Here is a 15,135-nt window from a genome sequence, read left to right as displayed (position 1 = left end):
ACGTACGTACCCCATGCTGGTAAGGAAGGGTGGCAAAGATGACAAGGCTGGCGATAGCTTCTTTTTGCTTCCTCAGCACCCCCAACACAGCACAGCGGTGTCTCCACGGTGTGCTGCCTGCCTGATTGATTCGGTTACTGGAATCTCCATGAGGAGGGAAGAAGGATTGGCAGGATGTCTGAGCGGAAGCAGGGGATGCGGGGGGCACTGCCATGGGTCAGCGAAGACAGGCAGGGTGCAGGGGGCCCGGACAGCTCGTTAGTCACCTCCCTCTGGTCCCCCTCAAAGCCACTGGAAGCCGAATTTTAATGAACTTCTAATCAGCTCCTAGTGCTCTGTGCCAAGGAGATGGATGAGGGACTGTCACAGGGTCTGTGAGGACACACAGGGTCTCAGCTGTTGGCTGCCACCCTGGTGGGCCTGAGGCTGATGCAACGTGGTCCCCACCTTCTGCTTTCATCCTTCTGGGGAATGGGGCTCGCTAGAGCCCAGGAACCTGGGTGGAGGCCCAAGGGACCCCAGCCCTGGTCCCTGAGCTGCCCAGCTCCTGGCACACAGACCTCACACCCAGATCACCAAGTGGCTCTCCCGGTGTCTCATGGAATATCCTGTCTCAAGACACCGTGAAGAAACTCAGGTGGCAGGGGCAGAGTGGAAGGTTTGGTCAGCCCACACATGGTCTGGCTCTTCCATTCTGGGACCAGAGACTCACCTGAGAGGTCAATACATACGCTGCCTGCAATTTTCAGCATTCAGAAGAGACAGGGAAGTGCTGAGTGGGGGTCCCACAGTTGGGAGGGGGAGGTGGTGAGCCAGATTCAGACGCAAGTGTTACATTCCTTTCCCACCATGAGGGAAAGGGAGAAGGGGAATGTGAAAATATAGTTGTTAAAGACACAGGCTTAAGAAAATTCTGCTTCCAGACAAGATGGGGTAGCAGGGGCTGGATGTACCCTCTCAACCAAAACAGCAACAACAAAAGGACAACACAATGAAAATGGTTTTCAAGGTATGAGCCATTGGGCAATGAAGGACAGTGACCCTTAGGGGATATGCAGCAAACATGGTGAGCTCTACGACCGCCTGTTTACTGCCTAGGCCGTGGAGCAAGGAAGGGGACCCAGGCAGAGGCCGGGGGACTCACCGACTGAAGGAGTCTGGGGGGCCCAAAGCTGCGGGAGACCACAGGGCAGTGTGGACAGAGCTACGCAGAACAGGCATCCTGGAGGTCTGTGGCAGTCACCGGAGGACCCAGCAGGATGACAGGGCGCAGTGCCTGGCACCGCACAAGCCAGACGCTGTTCCAGAAACTCCGCACAGGCCAGGAATAGTGCCGTCTCCACCAGCCATTTTGAAAGGCTCATAATGCGCAGGGCATTGGGTGGAATACTCGGAACAGCCCTGCCTCAGTGAGAAATAATTACTCAGACTAAAGATGGCTCTGGTCCCGCCGGACAAAGCTTAAAAGACAGACTCAGAGTGAACAAACTGTGTTTAAGTGACATAAGGGCATCCTGGAACAAAGCTCAAGAATATTTACAGGACTATGAGACTATCCAGCCTCCAACGAGGTAAACTTCATAGTGTCTGGCACCCAATCAAAGCTTATAAAGCTTTCAAAACAGCAGGAAAGCATGACTCATAATAAGGAGATAAAGCAATCGATCAATACCAGCCCAGAATGGACCCAGATTTACAATTAGGAGAGAGGACATTAAAGCAGTTGTTATAACTGTATTCCATATGTTCAAAAAACCGGAGGAAATATTGAATATGGTAAGAAAACTGAAGATATGAAAAAGACCCAAATTAAGCTTGAAATATATCGGATATTCAAAGAAAATATTGGTGATCTTGAAGAGATATCAATAACTATCCAAATGAAACACAATCAGAAAAAAAGAACTTGAAAAAATGAATAAAAACACAGGCTAGGAGCTGATTAGAAGTTCATTAAAATTTGGCTTCCAGTGGCTTTGAGGGAGACCGGAGGGGTGGGGGGTGACACACTTTTCTAAATGGTGTCTAAAAAGAGAGCAGAAAGAAGGGGAATGGAAAAATTATGTAAAGAAATAATGGCAAACTCACACCATTCAATGGCAAAAACCAAACAATCCAATTAAAAAATGGACACAGGACCTGAACAGGCACTTTTTCAAAGAAGATATTCAAATGGCCAACAGGTACGTGAAAATGTGTTCAACATCACTAATGATCAGAGAAATGCAAATTAAAACCACAATGAGATACCACCTCACACCTGTTAGACCAGCTACCAGAAGACTAGAGACAATAGGTATTGGTGAGGATGAGCCCCTGGCACTGCTGGAGGGATGTAACTTGGTGCAGCCACTATGGAACACAGTACAAAAGTTCAAAAGATTAAATTCAAAAATCAAAAATAGAACTACCAGCAATTCCATTTCCGGGTATATATCTGAAAGAAATGAAATCACTGTCTTGAAGAGGTATCTGCACCCCATGATCACTGAAGCATTATTTACAGTAGCTGGGACATTGCAACAACCCAAGTGTTTATATTTGGATGAATGGATAAAAAAATGTGACACACACATAATGAAATACTACTTAGCCATAAAAAGAAGGAAAATCTTGCCATTTGTGAGGGCATAGATGGACCCTGAGAGGATTATGCTAAGTGAAATATGTCACACAGAGAAAGACAATTACTGTGTGCCCTCACTTATGCAGAAAATCTAAAAATAACCAAACTCATAGAAACAGAAACTGAATCTGTCGTTGCCAGAGACAGGGAGTGGAGGAATTGGGTGAAGGTGGTCAAAAGGGACCAACTTCCACTAACAAGGTGAATAAGTCCTGGAGATGCGACACACGGCATGGTGACTGTAGTTAACGATACTGTATTGTATATTTGAAAACTTCTAAGAGAGTAGATCTTAAAAGTTCTGGTCACAAGAAAAGTAGAATTGTAACGGTATGAGGAGGTAAATGTTAACTAAATTTATTGTGGTAATCACTTTGCAATATATACATATATGAGTATATCATTATGTTGTTACCTCGAACTTATACCATGTTATATGTGTACTATATCTCAACAAAACTGGGGTGGGAGGAAGAAGTGGCAAAAACATTTTCCAAGGGTAATGAAAAGTTTAAATCCACACATGCAGGATGCCCCCAAGCCCTAAGCATGAAGTAAATGACACCGAGGCACATTATAATCAACATGCTCAAAATCAATAAAGAGAAAACTGTAAAAGCAGCCAAAAGGGGGTTAAAAAGACACATTATGTTAAGAGGAATAAAATAGGATGGCAGCAGATTTCTCACTGGAGATGATGCAAGCAGGAAGACGGTGGAACAATATATTCAAAGTTCTGAAACACAAACCACCAACCTAGAATTCTATGCCCAGTAAAACATAACTTCCAAAAATGAAAGCCAAACAAAGATTTCTTGTCCAGACATACAAAAGCTGAAAGAATTCATCACTAGCACTTCTGCACTACTAGAAACGTTAAAGTCTGTTAGGCAGGGAAAAAACAAACAAATAAACAAAAAAAAACGCAAAGAAACACATGGAACCATGGTCTACAGAAAGGAATAAAGAACGCTGGAAATAAAAACCGTACGGGAAAATATCTGAGTTTTTTTCTTACTATTTAAATCTCTTTAAAAACCAATTGACTTTTAACAAACGTAACAATGTAGTATGACATATGTAGACGTGAAATGTGTAACAGTAACAGCAGAAAAGCTGAGGGGAGAAACAAGTATATTACTGTAAGGCTCTTATACTATATGTGAAGAGAAACAATGTCACTTGCAGACAGGCTGTGATAAGGTAAAGATATAAACTCTAAATCCTAAAGGAACCACTAAAATGACAAAACAAAGACTTATAGCTAACAAGCCAACATAAGACATGACACGGAGTGACGATTCCTCAGTTAATCCAAAAGAAGCCGGAAAGAGAGGGAAAAGAAAACAAAGCACAGATGAGACCAATCAAAAAAAAAAAAAAAACAACAAAAAAAACCCCAGCAAGATCGCAGATTTAAACCCAACTACATAAAAATCACATTAAATGTAAATGGTTTAAACATGCCAATCAGAAGGCAGAGATTGTCAGACTAGATTTAAAAAAATAAGCCGAAGCGGCACAGAGATCTGGGTTTGCATCTTGGCTGTGCTCCCTGGGCAAGTGACTCTGCCTCTCAGCCTCGGTTTCCTCATCTAGAAAATGGATCTTAAAGTCGTCTACTCCGTGGGACTATTATAAGGATTTAATGAGATTCTGTGTATTGTTCAACACAGGGCCTGCCTGGTACCCCCTACGCACTTAATAAATGCGTAATAAACGGCGTAATGGGAAGGTACAGGACACCTGAGGGCATAGAACAGGAAATGAACAGAGATGGGTTTCCACCATCTCAGAGTAAAGGACCTGGGGTTCAGACCCCCCAAAGCAGGGCTGGGCACATACCTTGTGCTCTATAAACACTCAAGTATTTAATTAGAGACTTGCAATCCACCTCCAGATGCCCCAGTTTTCTCAGCTCTGCGAGATGCAATTATTGCAAGTCACATGGAATGCCTCGGCTCTTAACACACTATTTAAAAATTTGGTCTACGAAAAGCACTACAGATTTTTGCTTCTTAACTGCTCATTACACTCTTGCAAAAATGTAGCACTATCGCCTCTCTGGATGTCGGTTTAATTAGAATGATAAAATATTTAAATCTTTTAAATGGGAATCCGAAGACAGGCCCTTTGGTTAAAAACATTTGTGATAATAGACAATTTTTATTTGAACGATAATTCTTGCTTTAAGAAAAAAAGAGCAGTAGCTGGCTGGGGAAAACATTCTCGAAGTAGCAGATTGCCAGACTCCCTAGATTTCTATTTTTCTGGGCAGTGCTCGGTTCCTCTGGGGAAGGGACTGCTGGTTTCTTGCAGATGCTTTGGAGCTGACCTCACAGGACCCGAGTGTAGCTATGACCATTTCAAGAGATAACAGAATCCTCTTCAACACTACCAGATGTGTTTTGTGTTTTTTTTTTTCCCCTTCCATGAAAAATGATTAAAATGCAAATTCTCTTCAACACTACCAGATGTGTTTTGTGTTTTTTTTCCCCTTCCATGCAAAATGATTAAAATGCAAATTAACTATGAGCCTCCAAGGGGTTCAGGAGGAGGGAAGGCTGGAAGGAGGACTGGTGGGAGGTGTATCTGCAGCTCAGCTAAGATTAGACTGCACATGCTGTCTTCCAGAAGGGTCCACCCAGCCAACGTGATGTGCCAGGTGTGACCTTGTCTTTCCACCAGCAAGGCCAAGGTTCTAAGAGCCAGGCTGAGGGGAGAAGTGGGGGAGGGGGTTGGACCTGCTCCTCAGACACGGGAAGCCTGCTCAGATCTCCCCGGCGGGTAGGGATCTCCCCACCCTTCTGCCCGTGTCTCCTCACTCCGCCCCACGTCCTACGGCCCCGCTTCCCTCCATAACGCGAGGAACTTATATCTTACCAAATAGTACACATTAAGTTGAACCACGTAAAACTGTCATTTTGTAGACCAAAAATGGTCAAACACCTGCAGCTTCACGTGGTTCAGATCAACAAAGCCACAGCCTGCTTCTTAGCAATAATTTACTTCTCTCCCATTCATCGACTGCAAGGTTTTGTCAAGCTCTATACACACCTGACAGTTTAGAGACATTACACTGGGGCGGTCCCAGGATGAATCCAGCCCACACACCTGCTCTGCTTGGTCCACGGAGTAGCTAGTCCCCAAGGGGGCCACCAGCCATTCCTTCTCTCCCTCTCGGATGGACAGGCATGCTGCTCCCCACATCAGTCAAGAGGTGAACTCTGATTCCCCTCCCCAAACACCTGGGCTGGCCTTTGGGCTTTCCTCACTAAAAGAATGTAGTGAGTGACACTCTGGGGCTTCTAAAGCTCGGTGACAAGCTTCGCAGCTTCCACCTGAGAACGCTTTTTGGAGGACAGGCAGTGCCACATGAAGTGCAAAGAGCCTGCGGCCGCCATACGGGAGGAAGCCCCAGATGCCTGGGGAAAATGCCTGCACGATGAAATGCCGAGCGGAGAGAATGGCTGAGCCGCGCAGAGGGGCCAGACACGTGTGTGAAGAAGCCATGTGGGAAGGTCCAGCCCCAGCTGATGCCGTCGGAGCAGAAACAAACTGCCTGAGCCCTTCCCAAATTCTGGTCCCACAAAACTGCGAGCAAAATAAAAATTACTGCTTTACGCTACTCACGGAAATAATAAGCAATAAATGACTGAAACAGCTCACGTCACGGTCGGTTGGTTTATTAAAATTTTTTAATTAGTTGCCAAGATGGAAAAATCCAGAATGCATGTGAAAATCAGAATTTTAAGTTTTCCTGGAAACCCAGAAGAAGCTGCAGAGCCGGACCTGTGTGTCCGCAAGGCACGAGTGGTGAGCTGGAGCTCAGGGAGGGCACATACGCCTCCCTCCAGGCCAGGCCCCTGCTCCCCCAGCCCCCACAGCCTCCACCCCACTCTGCTCCACTCCATGAGGTCACCCGCCTGGCCCCAGTCTCCCTGGCTTCATCTCCCACTCCTTCCCCCATGACAGGGTCTGAAGACCCATGAAAAATAAGGATCTTGGTTCTTCTGTTAGTGGGAGGGCCTGGCGCGCAGGTAACATGTGCTGAATGACTAGATGGATGGTTCCGTGAGCAAAGCAATTCTGTTCCCATTTCACAGGTGATGAAACTAAGGCTTAGAGAAGTGATGTGTCTGCTGCCTCCCTAAGACCAGCGGCCACTAACAAAAGAACCGAGAACCTTACTCTTTACGGGACTTCAGACCCTGTCATTGGTTGAATTATGTCTCCCAAAGAGACAGACTTGAACTCCGAGCCCCAGTGCCTGTGAATGTGACCTTTGAAAACGGGATCTCTGCAGATGTAAACAGGTTAAGACGACGTCATTGTTGGGGACGCTCATCCAATATGACTTGTGTCCTGATAAGAAAAGGAGAAGAGACACAAAGAGACTCCGGAATGATGCCAAGTGACAACAGAGGCAAAGATTGAAGTGATGCATCCGCAAGCCAAGGTCAGAAGCAACACTGTGAAGCTTAGAGAGAGGATGAAACAGACTGTGCCCTGGATCCTTCTGCCTACCAATGAAAGTGGACTTCTCATGCCCACCAGTCAGCACCTTCTGTAACCTGGCCCTGGCCTTTATCTCAGCGTTCCTGTGCCCCCTGCCTTCCAGCTATCTGGAGGATTCCGTGAATGTATTCCGGGCCTCCCTCCTTCATAGCTCTGCCTAGAACGCCCTGATTCTCAAGCTCACCAGGGGACATCTGCCCATCCTCATCCATCAGAACCTCCATCCTCAAAGGCCTGATGATGACAGGTGTTCTAGAGGAGAGCATTTGATGTCTCAAATTTATTGACTTTTCCTGGGAGTGTCTTTTCATGCACATACACCTTGTCTTGCCCTCATCCAATCACCTAACAGACGCTCGTGGAGGGCCTACTATGTGCCGGCCATCTTGGTCGCCCTTGATGGGAATGGCCTGGCTCATCATTTCTCCAATACTCTGTGAGCACCCAGAAATCTACACCCCATTCAGCTCCGTCCCCCAGCATCCCCATTCCAGTGCCTGACATGGAGCTTGGCACAAGGGAGGTACTCAACATTCACTGGACAAGTGGGTAGAGGCGCTACCATTTCTGTATCATACTGCCCGCTGCTGATGCATGTGGGGACAGTGACTCAGCCCTGCTCACGTGGTGGTCACTGCATGCTCGGATCACGTGCTGAGCTCTGAACTTGACCCGAGCACTGCTAATGCCACAGTTTAAGGAGTAACAGTCTCCACGCCTGCAGGGACAAGAGGAACAGAGCGGCCTGAGAAAGCAACCACCACAGCAAGACCACGTCCCGGGGGACCGAGGGCTGTCATTTTAAACATCGGCCCTGGCCCTCACGGTGTGTCTTCAGGGTGAAGCAATGAAGTGGACACCTGAAACCCAGTTCTCCTTCTCACTAACGGCGGGTCCCGGGTGAATTATTTAATCTCACTGAAGTTCGATATTCTGGACAGCAGCGCCTGGGGCGTAGACTTGTAGAGATTTACCGTAATAAAGTGTGCAAGTGCCCAGTGTCTGGCACACAGCAGGTGCTCAATAAACCTTAGCGCCTCTACCCATCGTGTCTCTCTATGCTGTTCCTTTCTACCAGCTCAGGACCGAGGAGCATGTGCCTAATGCCCAAACAGCTGTCCAGGGGAATAAATTAACCATAGGACATTTGAATGGTAAACAACAGGGAAAAAGAAAAAACCACCCAATCTCTGTGCAGGCTCTCTGTTTATTCAGTCAAGTTACCATAGCAACTCGTGGTGTTCCAGCCAGCCCCAGGGTGAGCAGAGATCAATTTAGTTTTTAACCATAGAAACACCAGTTGTTCAGTGGGATCCAGAGGGAAATGCTGTGTGAGTGCCTCTCCTCTCCAAAAATAAATCTGGCGGAACCTCCTTACTTATTGTGTAGCTAAACGCACCACTATTTAAAATGATGTCCACATGACAATATTCATAAACATGGGTACAAGAGCAGGAGACAGAAAAATTAGGCCAAAAAAGGTTAGCCTTGCTCATGGGAACAATGAGCATTATGGAAAGTGTGTTAAGAGGCTGCGAGGAGCTGGATCTGGGTTCTCCGAGCCAACTTGGGGATTCTACATCCTTTCAAGCCTGCGTCTGGGGACTGGCTGTCCCTACAGCCTGGATTAGGCTGTTACTTTTTAAACAGGCTTCCACCGCAGTGAAGTTTGGGGAGAAAGGAAACGTCCCCTCGAAATGCATTTCCTGGAAAATTAAACAGCAACAAGCGAGGTCCCTGCCACACACCCAGCGTGGACCCAGAGGACCTCGGGGGCCTCTTGCCTTTCCGACCCCAACACCACCAACCCCATAGAAGGTGCAATCTGGTAGGTTGGGACCTGCTCTCCCAGACCAAATGCGGCTCTTCCCTGGAGCCAGGCAGGCCATGGTCGGCACCGGGTCCTCCCCAAGGCCGCAGACGGGTGTGTGCCTTTGTTCTGATTCCAGACAGCTGAGCAGGGAAACAGAAAGATCGCCCAACCTCACGACTCAAGGGGATTCTCGGGGAGCAAAGATAAAGCGATGAGCGGTCATCTGTCTTCCCTGCCGTTGGGGACCTGTTTTGTGTCCAGGGAAGAGTTATGGTCGCGCCAGCACTGACTGCTACAGACTCAGCACAAAGCAAAACAGGACAAAGCGATCGCGGCGAGCGCTCGGGCGTTTGTCTGGACACGGAGCAGATCCACCGCCCCGCTCGCCTCGCTCGCTCCGGCTGTGTTCTCCGCTTAAAGCGGGGAGAAAAGCTCGGTGGGGAGCAAGTCAGAGATTGCCCGGCACCTCGGGAAGATATAGAATGAGAAAGCGAGGTTGCCCGCCCACTTGGGTTTGCATGCATCTGGGCTGCCCGGCCTTGGGGGGCTCCGTACAGGGACAGCGGGTGGAGGATGGGAGGGGTGTGGGGGATGGGCAGGGTAGAGGCGACTCGCGCTGCTCAGGCTCCTCGCACCCTGGGAACAAGTCAATCCACTGAGCTCAATGCTCACAGCCCGCCGCACCCCCGGGAAGCCGAGCTCTCCACCCACGACGCGCGCACCAGGTGGGAAAGCCGGGCTCCGGACAAAGGGCAGGAGCGAGAACCGCGGGCGGGCGCCGCCGCCTGGCCAGAAACCTCCCGGCCAGACCCTCCCGGCCAGACCCCTCCCGGCCAGACCCCTCCCGGCCGGACCCCTCCCGGCCAGACCCTCCCGGCGCGCCCAACCCCGGCGGCGAGGGCGAGACCTTGGCCCCGAACCTGCCCAAACTTGGCGGCCCGGGGCGCGCACGAAAGTAGCCCCATTACCTGCGCGGCCATAAAGGACAGATCCATGGTGTCACTGTTGCCTCGGCTGCTGCCGCCGCCCGCGCTCGAGTCTTCGTTGCTGATGGTCCAGCCGCCTGCACAGCTGGCCCGGAGCGGGCCGAGCAGCGAGCACGCGTCCCCGGACCTCAGCAGCCCCGGTGCAGCGGCGCGTCCCCAGCCGGATCGGCGCCCTCGGCTGGCCCAGCGCCCGCGGCTCCAGACAGCGATGGGGCGGAGGCCCAGGGGTGCGCGAGCGGGGCGGGGCGGGGCGGGGCTCCGGGGACCCGCTCCCCTCCACGTGACCACTCCCAGCCCCACCCCCGAGGGCGGGGCCGGCGAAACCCCAGCACTCAGTCCTGTCCCAGTGTGGGCTGCGTGGGGAAACTGAGGCCTGGGGTCGCCCAGCTCGTCGGCGCTGGAACCAGCCTGGAATCCAAGTCCAGGGCTCTTACTGCCGCCCGTGCCGTGGAGCCCAGCCCGCCAAGGGCGACCAGCGCCGCTCTCCTGGGGCAGGGACGCCTTGCTCCGGGCGCGAGAATCAGGGCGGGGGTGACCGGCTGTCCGTGCCAACTTGTTGCCCAGAGCCCCGCGAGCTCCGGGCTCGGGAACTGGGCAGAAGGACGTTTAAATCCTAGCTCTGCTCTGTTGTGTGGCTTGGGCAAGTTAGCGTCCCTCGCAGCCTGGATTTTGTCATCTGTAAAATAGAGAAAACAGAACTTGAGAATTAAAGGAGATCATGTACCTGGTCCGTAGTGTCTTAAGGAGATGTGACTTCTGACGTGGCAATAACATAATAGATGTGCAGCTTGCACCACGGGGCCCTGCGGCTCTGCCGTGATCTTCCCTTACGACACAGGAGGGTCCCAAATGGTGCAGATGCCAGAGCTGAGGACGACAGCAGAGACGCCCCAAGGGGCCTGTTCCCGTGTGTGTCTCTGTATGTGTGTCTTTGTGTCTCTCTGTGTGTGTGTCTGTGTGTGCGTGTGTGTGTCTGTGTCTGTGTGTCTTTGTGTCTGTGTGTGTGTCTGTGTGTGTGTGTCTGTGTGTGTGTCTGTGTGTGTGTCTGTGTGTCTGTGTGTGTGTGTCTGTGTGTGTGTGTGTGTGTCTGTGTCTGTCTTTGTGTCTGTGTGTGTGTGTCTTTGTGTGTATCTGTGTGTCTGTGTGTGTGTCTGTGTGTGTGTGTCTGTGTGTCTGTCTTTGTGTGTGTGTGTGTGTCTTTGTGTGTATCTGTGTCTGTGTGTGTGTCTGTGTGTATGTGTGTCTGTCTTTGTGTCTTTGTGTCTGTGTGTGTGTGTCTGTGTGTCTGTGTGTGTGTCTGTCTTTGTGTCTGTGTGTGGGTGTGTGGGTGTGTGTGTGGGGGGGCGTGTGGGTGTCTGTGTCTGTGTACGCACCCCAGACTTAATAGCTCATCTGCAGAAGAGCAGGTGAGAGCCATACCCTCCTCCGAGGGCCCCCTGGTAGGGAATGGATTGTGCTCTGCCCAGTCTCATGACTCTGTCCCTCCCGGTGGTATCCCTCCCAGGGCCTCCTTCCCCACGGTCATCATGAGCCCCTGTGAGGGGTGTGCCTAGGGACTCTCAAGCTTTCTCAAGTGCCTTACTGACAGCTAGAGACTGCATGTGTGTGTTCCCCTCAAAATTCATACGTTAAAACCTTAATCCCCAGTGTGATAGTAATCAGAGATGGGGCCTTTGAGAAGCAAGTAGGGAGAGCTCTTGTGTTGGGGTTAGTGCCCTTATAAGAAGACACATCAGAACAAAAGGTCTTAATTTTAATTTAGTCAAAGTTTATTAATATTTTCCTGTACAGTTAACCCTTGTTTAAGGAATCCTTTCCCAACTTGAGGCCATAAAGATACTCTCCTGTAGCTTCTTATTATTTGTATTTCAGCCTTTTTTATAACTGATTATTTAGTGGTAATGGTTAAGGAAGCAATTTCATTTTTCCTGCATTAATAGTCAACATCCCAGCCCCTACATCAGCCGTTCCAGCCTTCTCTCTTTGGGGTTGATTAGCAACACCAAACTTGTTACGTTTCCATCCAGGTGCAGGTCTGTTTCTCTGTTGTCTGTTCTGTTCCAATGGTTGTCTGTCTCTCCCCTTGTTAATGCTTTTCTGACTTAGTTACTGTGATGGTCAATTTTATGTGTCAACTTCACTAGGCCATGGGAGTTCCAGATAGCTGGTTTACATTATTTCTGGATTTGTCCACGAAGATATTCATGAAGAGATGACCATTTGAATTGGTGAGCAAAGCAGGTGGCCCTCCCGGATGTGGGAGGTACCATCAAACCCCCGAGGGCCTGAGGAAGACTTAAAGGAGGAGGAAAGTCGAATGCTCCCTCCTCCCGACTGCTTGAGCTGTTTTAAAGTTTGATTACATCCAGTTTATTGTTTACTTTTATGAATTGTACTTTCGGTGTCAACTCTTAAGAACTCTTTGCCTAGTTCTAGGTCCTGAAGATTTTCTCCTGTGTTTTTCTGTAAAACATTTATTGTTTTATGTTTTACATTTTAAGTCCATGATCCATTTCGAGTTAATTTTTATATCAGGTGTGAGACTTCTGTAGAGGTTCATATTTTGCTTATGGACTACTTGTCAAAAAAACCATCTTTCCTCCACTGAATGGCTTTTCCATTCTTGTCAGAATCAATCCAGCCTGTTTGTGTGGGTCTATCTCTGGGTTCTTTATTCTGTCCCATTGATCTATGTGTCTGTCTGTTCGCTGATACCACATTCTTGACTACGCTAGCTGGATGATAAGTCTTGAAATTGGGTAGACTGATTCCTTTCGCTTTATTCTTCTTTTTCGAAAGTGTTTTCACCTACTCTAGTTCTGTTTTGTCTTTCGATGTAAATTTTAAAATAAGTTTGTCCGTATCTACAAAAAGTCCCGCTAGGGTGGGATTCTGTTAAATTTATGTATCAAACAGGGGAGAAATTACATATTTACTCTGCGAGTCTTCTAATCCAGAAAGGCGGCATACGTCTCCATTTATTGACATCTTTGATGTAGTCGGCAGCACATAATTCCTGGACACGTTTGTTAAATTCACATTTCAGTGTTTCTTTCTCTCTTTTTTTTTTTTTCAGTGATTCTAAATGGTATCGTGCTTTTCATTTCGAGGTTCACACGTTCGTTGCTGGCCCACCTCGCCCCCCTCATTGGCAGTTTCTCTTCCCTTGGTTTCGGTTACCTGCGGTCGACTGCCACCCGAAAGCATTAAATGGAAAATTTCAGAAATACACAATTTTTAAGTTTGAAGTCGTGCTCTGTTCTGAGTAGCATGACTAAACCTTGCGCCATCCCGTTTCGTGTGGCGTGGGATGTGAATCGGCCCTTTGTCTGCCCTCCACCTCTTAGCCCCTTAGCAGCCGTCTCAGTTATGAAACTGGCTGCCACTCTGTCGCGGTGCTTGTGTTCAGGTCACCCTTAGTTTACTTAATAATGGTCCCAAAGTGCAAGAGTAGTGTTGCTGGTGATCAGACGTGCCAAAGAGAAGACAAAAAGTGCTTCCCGTAAGTGAAAAGGTACATATGTATAGGAAAAAACGTAGTTTATATATAGGGCTTGGTGCTATCCGAGGTTCCAGGCATATATTTGGCGGTTTTGGAACACACCCACGCGGATAAGGAGAGGGGCTATGGTCTCCAGAAATATCATTTATTCTATCGCTTTCTTCCGGTGACCTAGAGTTTATTTCCTTGCCTTGCCTGTTGCACTGACCAGCACTAGATTTGATAAGCGTGGTGACAGCAGACGTCCATGTCTTCATTTTCTCCTTGCGAGGACCCTGGGTGACAGGCAGGACAAGGATGAAGGTGGAGGAACCTGCACGAGGCGGCTCAGCCGAGAAGCAGAGCCTTCGCCCCTGCAGCCCTCGCCGCCCTGGTGACGATGGAGTGGACGTCTCCTCTAGACAACGCTCTGCGGGGACCCGCCCGGCAGGCCCAGCCTCGCTTGTGGGGAACCCACACCTCTCCTGGGACTCAGCCATGAAGAGAAAGAGAGACAAGACAGGAAGCGAGCTGAGGATGTCTATCTGTTCGCTTGTTTTGTTTTTATGTTTTAAACCCAAACGCCCTCAAGCAGCGCCATGTAGTCAATGGCTCCATCAGGCTGTGGGGCCTCGGACAAGTTCCTCCTTCTCTCCGGCCCGGTTCTTTCATCGCTAGCAGAAGGGCAGACGTGGTCTTGCAGGTCTCACCAGAAGCTGACACTCCCACTGTCTTTAATTTAGCTGTTCTAGTGGGTGTAACTGGTCCTTAATTAGGGTTCAGATGTGCGTTTCCCTGATGGCTAGTGATATTGAATGTCTCTTCTGCTTGCCATTCTTTACTGCCATTTGTATATTTTCTTTTGTGTAGGGTCTGTTCCAATCTTTTGCCCATTTAAAAACATTGGATCAATTGGCTTTTTATTATTGATTTGTAAGAGTTCTGTATGTGTTTTGGATACAAGTTTTCTGTCAGGAATGAGTACTGTAAATATTTTCTCTTAGTCTGTGTTTTCATTTTTTAATGGTGTTTTTCACAGGAAAGTTCTTAGTTTTGATAAAATCTAATTGATCTTTTTTTCCTTTTATTATGCTTTTCATGACCTATCTGAGGAATTTTTGCCTACCTCGAGGTCATGAAGATTTTCTCCCTTTTTTTCCCTAGAAGTTTTATAGTTACAGCTTTTATGTTCAGGTCTATGACCTATTTTCATTTTTATATATGTCGTGAAGTAAAGCTTGAGATTTTTTTTTCTTTGCTTTCCCAAATGGATGTCCAATTGTGCCAGCATTATTTATTATGATGACTTCTCCTTTCTCCACTGAATTGCCCAGGACTGAGACGAGACTTAAGGAGACACAAAACTTAAAGTAGCACTCTGCACTCAGGCGACCCTGAGAGGGTGTGTCCCCTGGAATTCTGATGCCTAGGCACCTTGCTGGTCCCACCCACTGAGCGTAAGCACCTCACAGATCTGCACATTAGAAGTACCACTCTCCTTTCAATAGAGGTCCTTGAGCGACCTCATCCAAGCCTATAATGATCCAGTGAGGACATGCAGACCTCTGTCCTGAGCACCAGAGAGGCACCTCCGTCCGTCTATACAGCGCCTTCTCCTGGGTGGCTAGTGGCATCTCATATTTAACCTGGCCAGCACTGAGCTATGATTTCCCCCTTGCACCCAGTTGCATCACGAGCAGATAATGGTCCT

At 48.6% G+C, this 15,135-nt stretch overlaps 1 protein-coding gene across 1 annotated transcript in view; it reads right to left on the bottom strand.

Moving 5' to 3' along the window:
* The window catches only part of CUNH14orf132 (chromosome unknown C14orf132 homolog), a 30,254-nt gene extending 20,073 nt beyond the window's left edge, over positions 1-10,181 (bottom strand). Inside the window, exon 1 of the mRNA XM_015599563.2 lies at positions 9,926-10,181. Coding sequence (XP_015455049.1) covers positions 9,926-9,952 — 27 coding nt within the window. The 5' untranslated portion in view covers positions 9,953-10,181. The remainder of the gene's footprint in view (positions 1-9,925) is intronic.
* Positions 10,182-15,135: the final 4,954 nt, after the last annotated feature.

Source organism: Pteropus alecto, unplaced genomic scaffold, assembly GCF_000325575.1.
Source record: "Pteropus alecto unplaced genomic scaffold, ASM32557v1 scaffold8, whole genome shotgun sequence".
In the NCBI taxonomy this organism is placed as follows: domain Eukaryota; kingdom Metazoa; phylum Chordata; class Mammalia; order Chiroptera; family Pteropodidae; genus Pteropus; species Pteropus alecto.
This window is presented reverse-complemented; position numbering and strand designations above follow the sequence as displayed.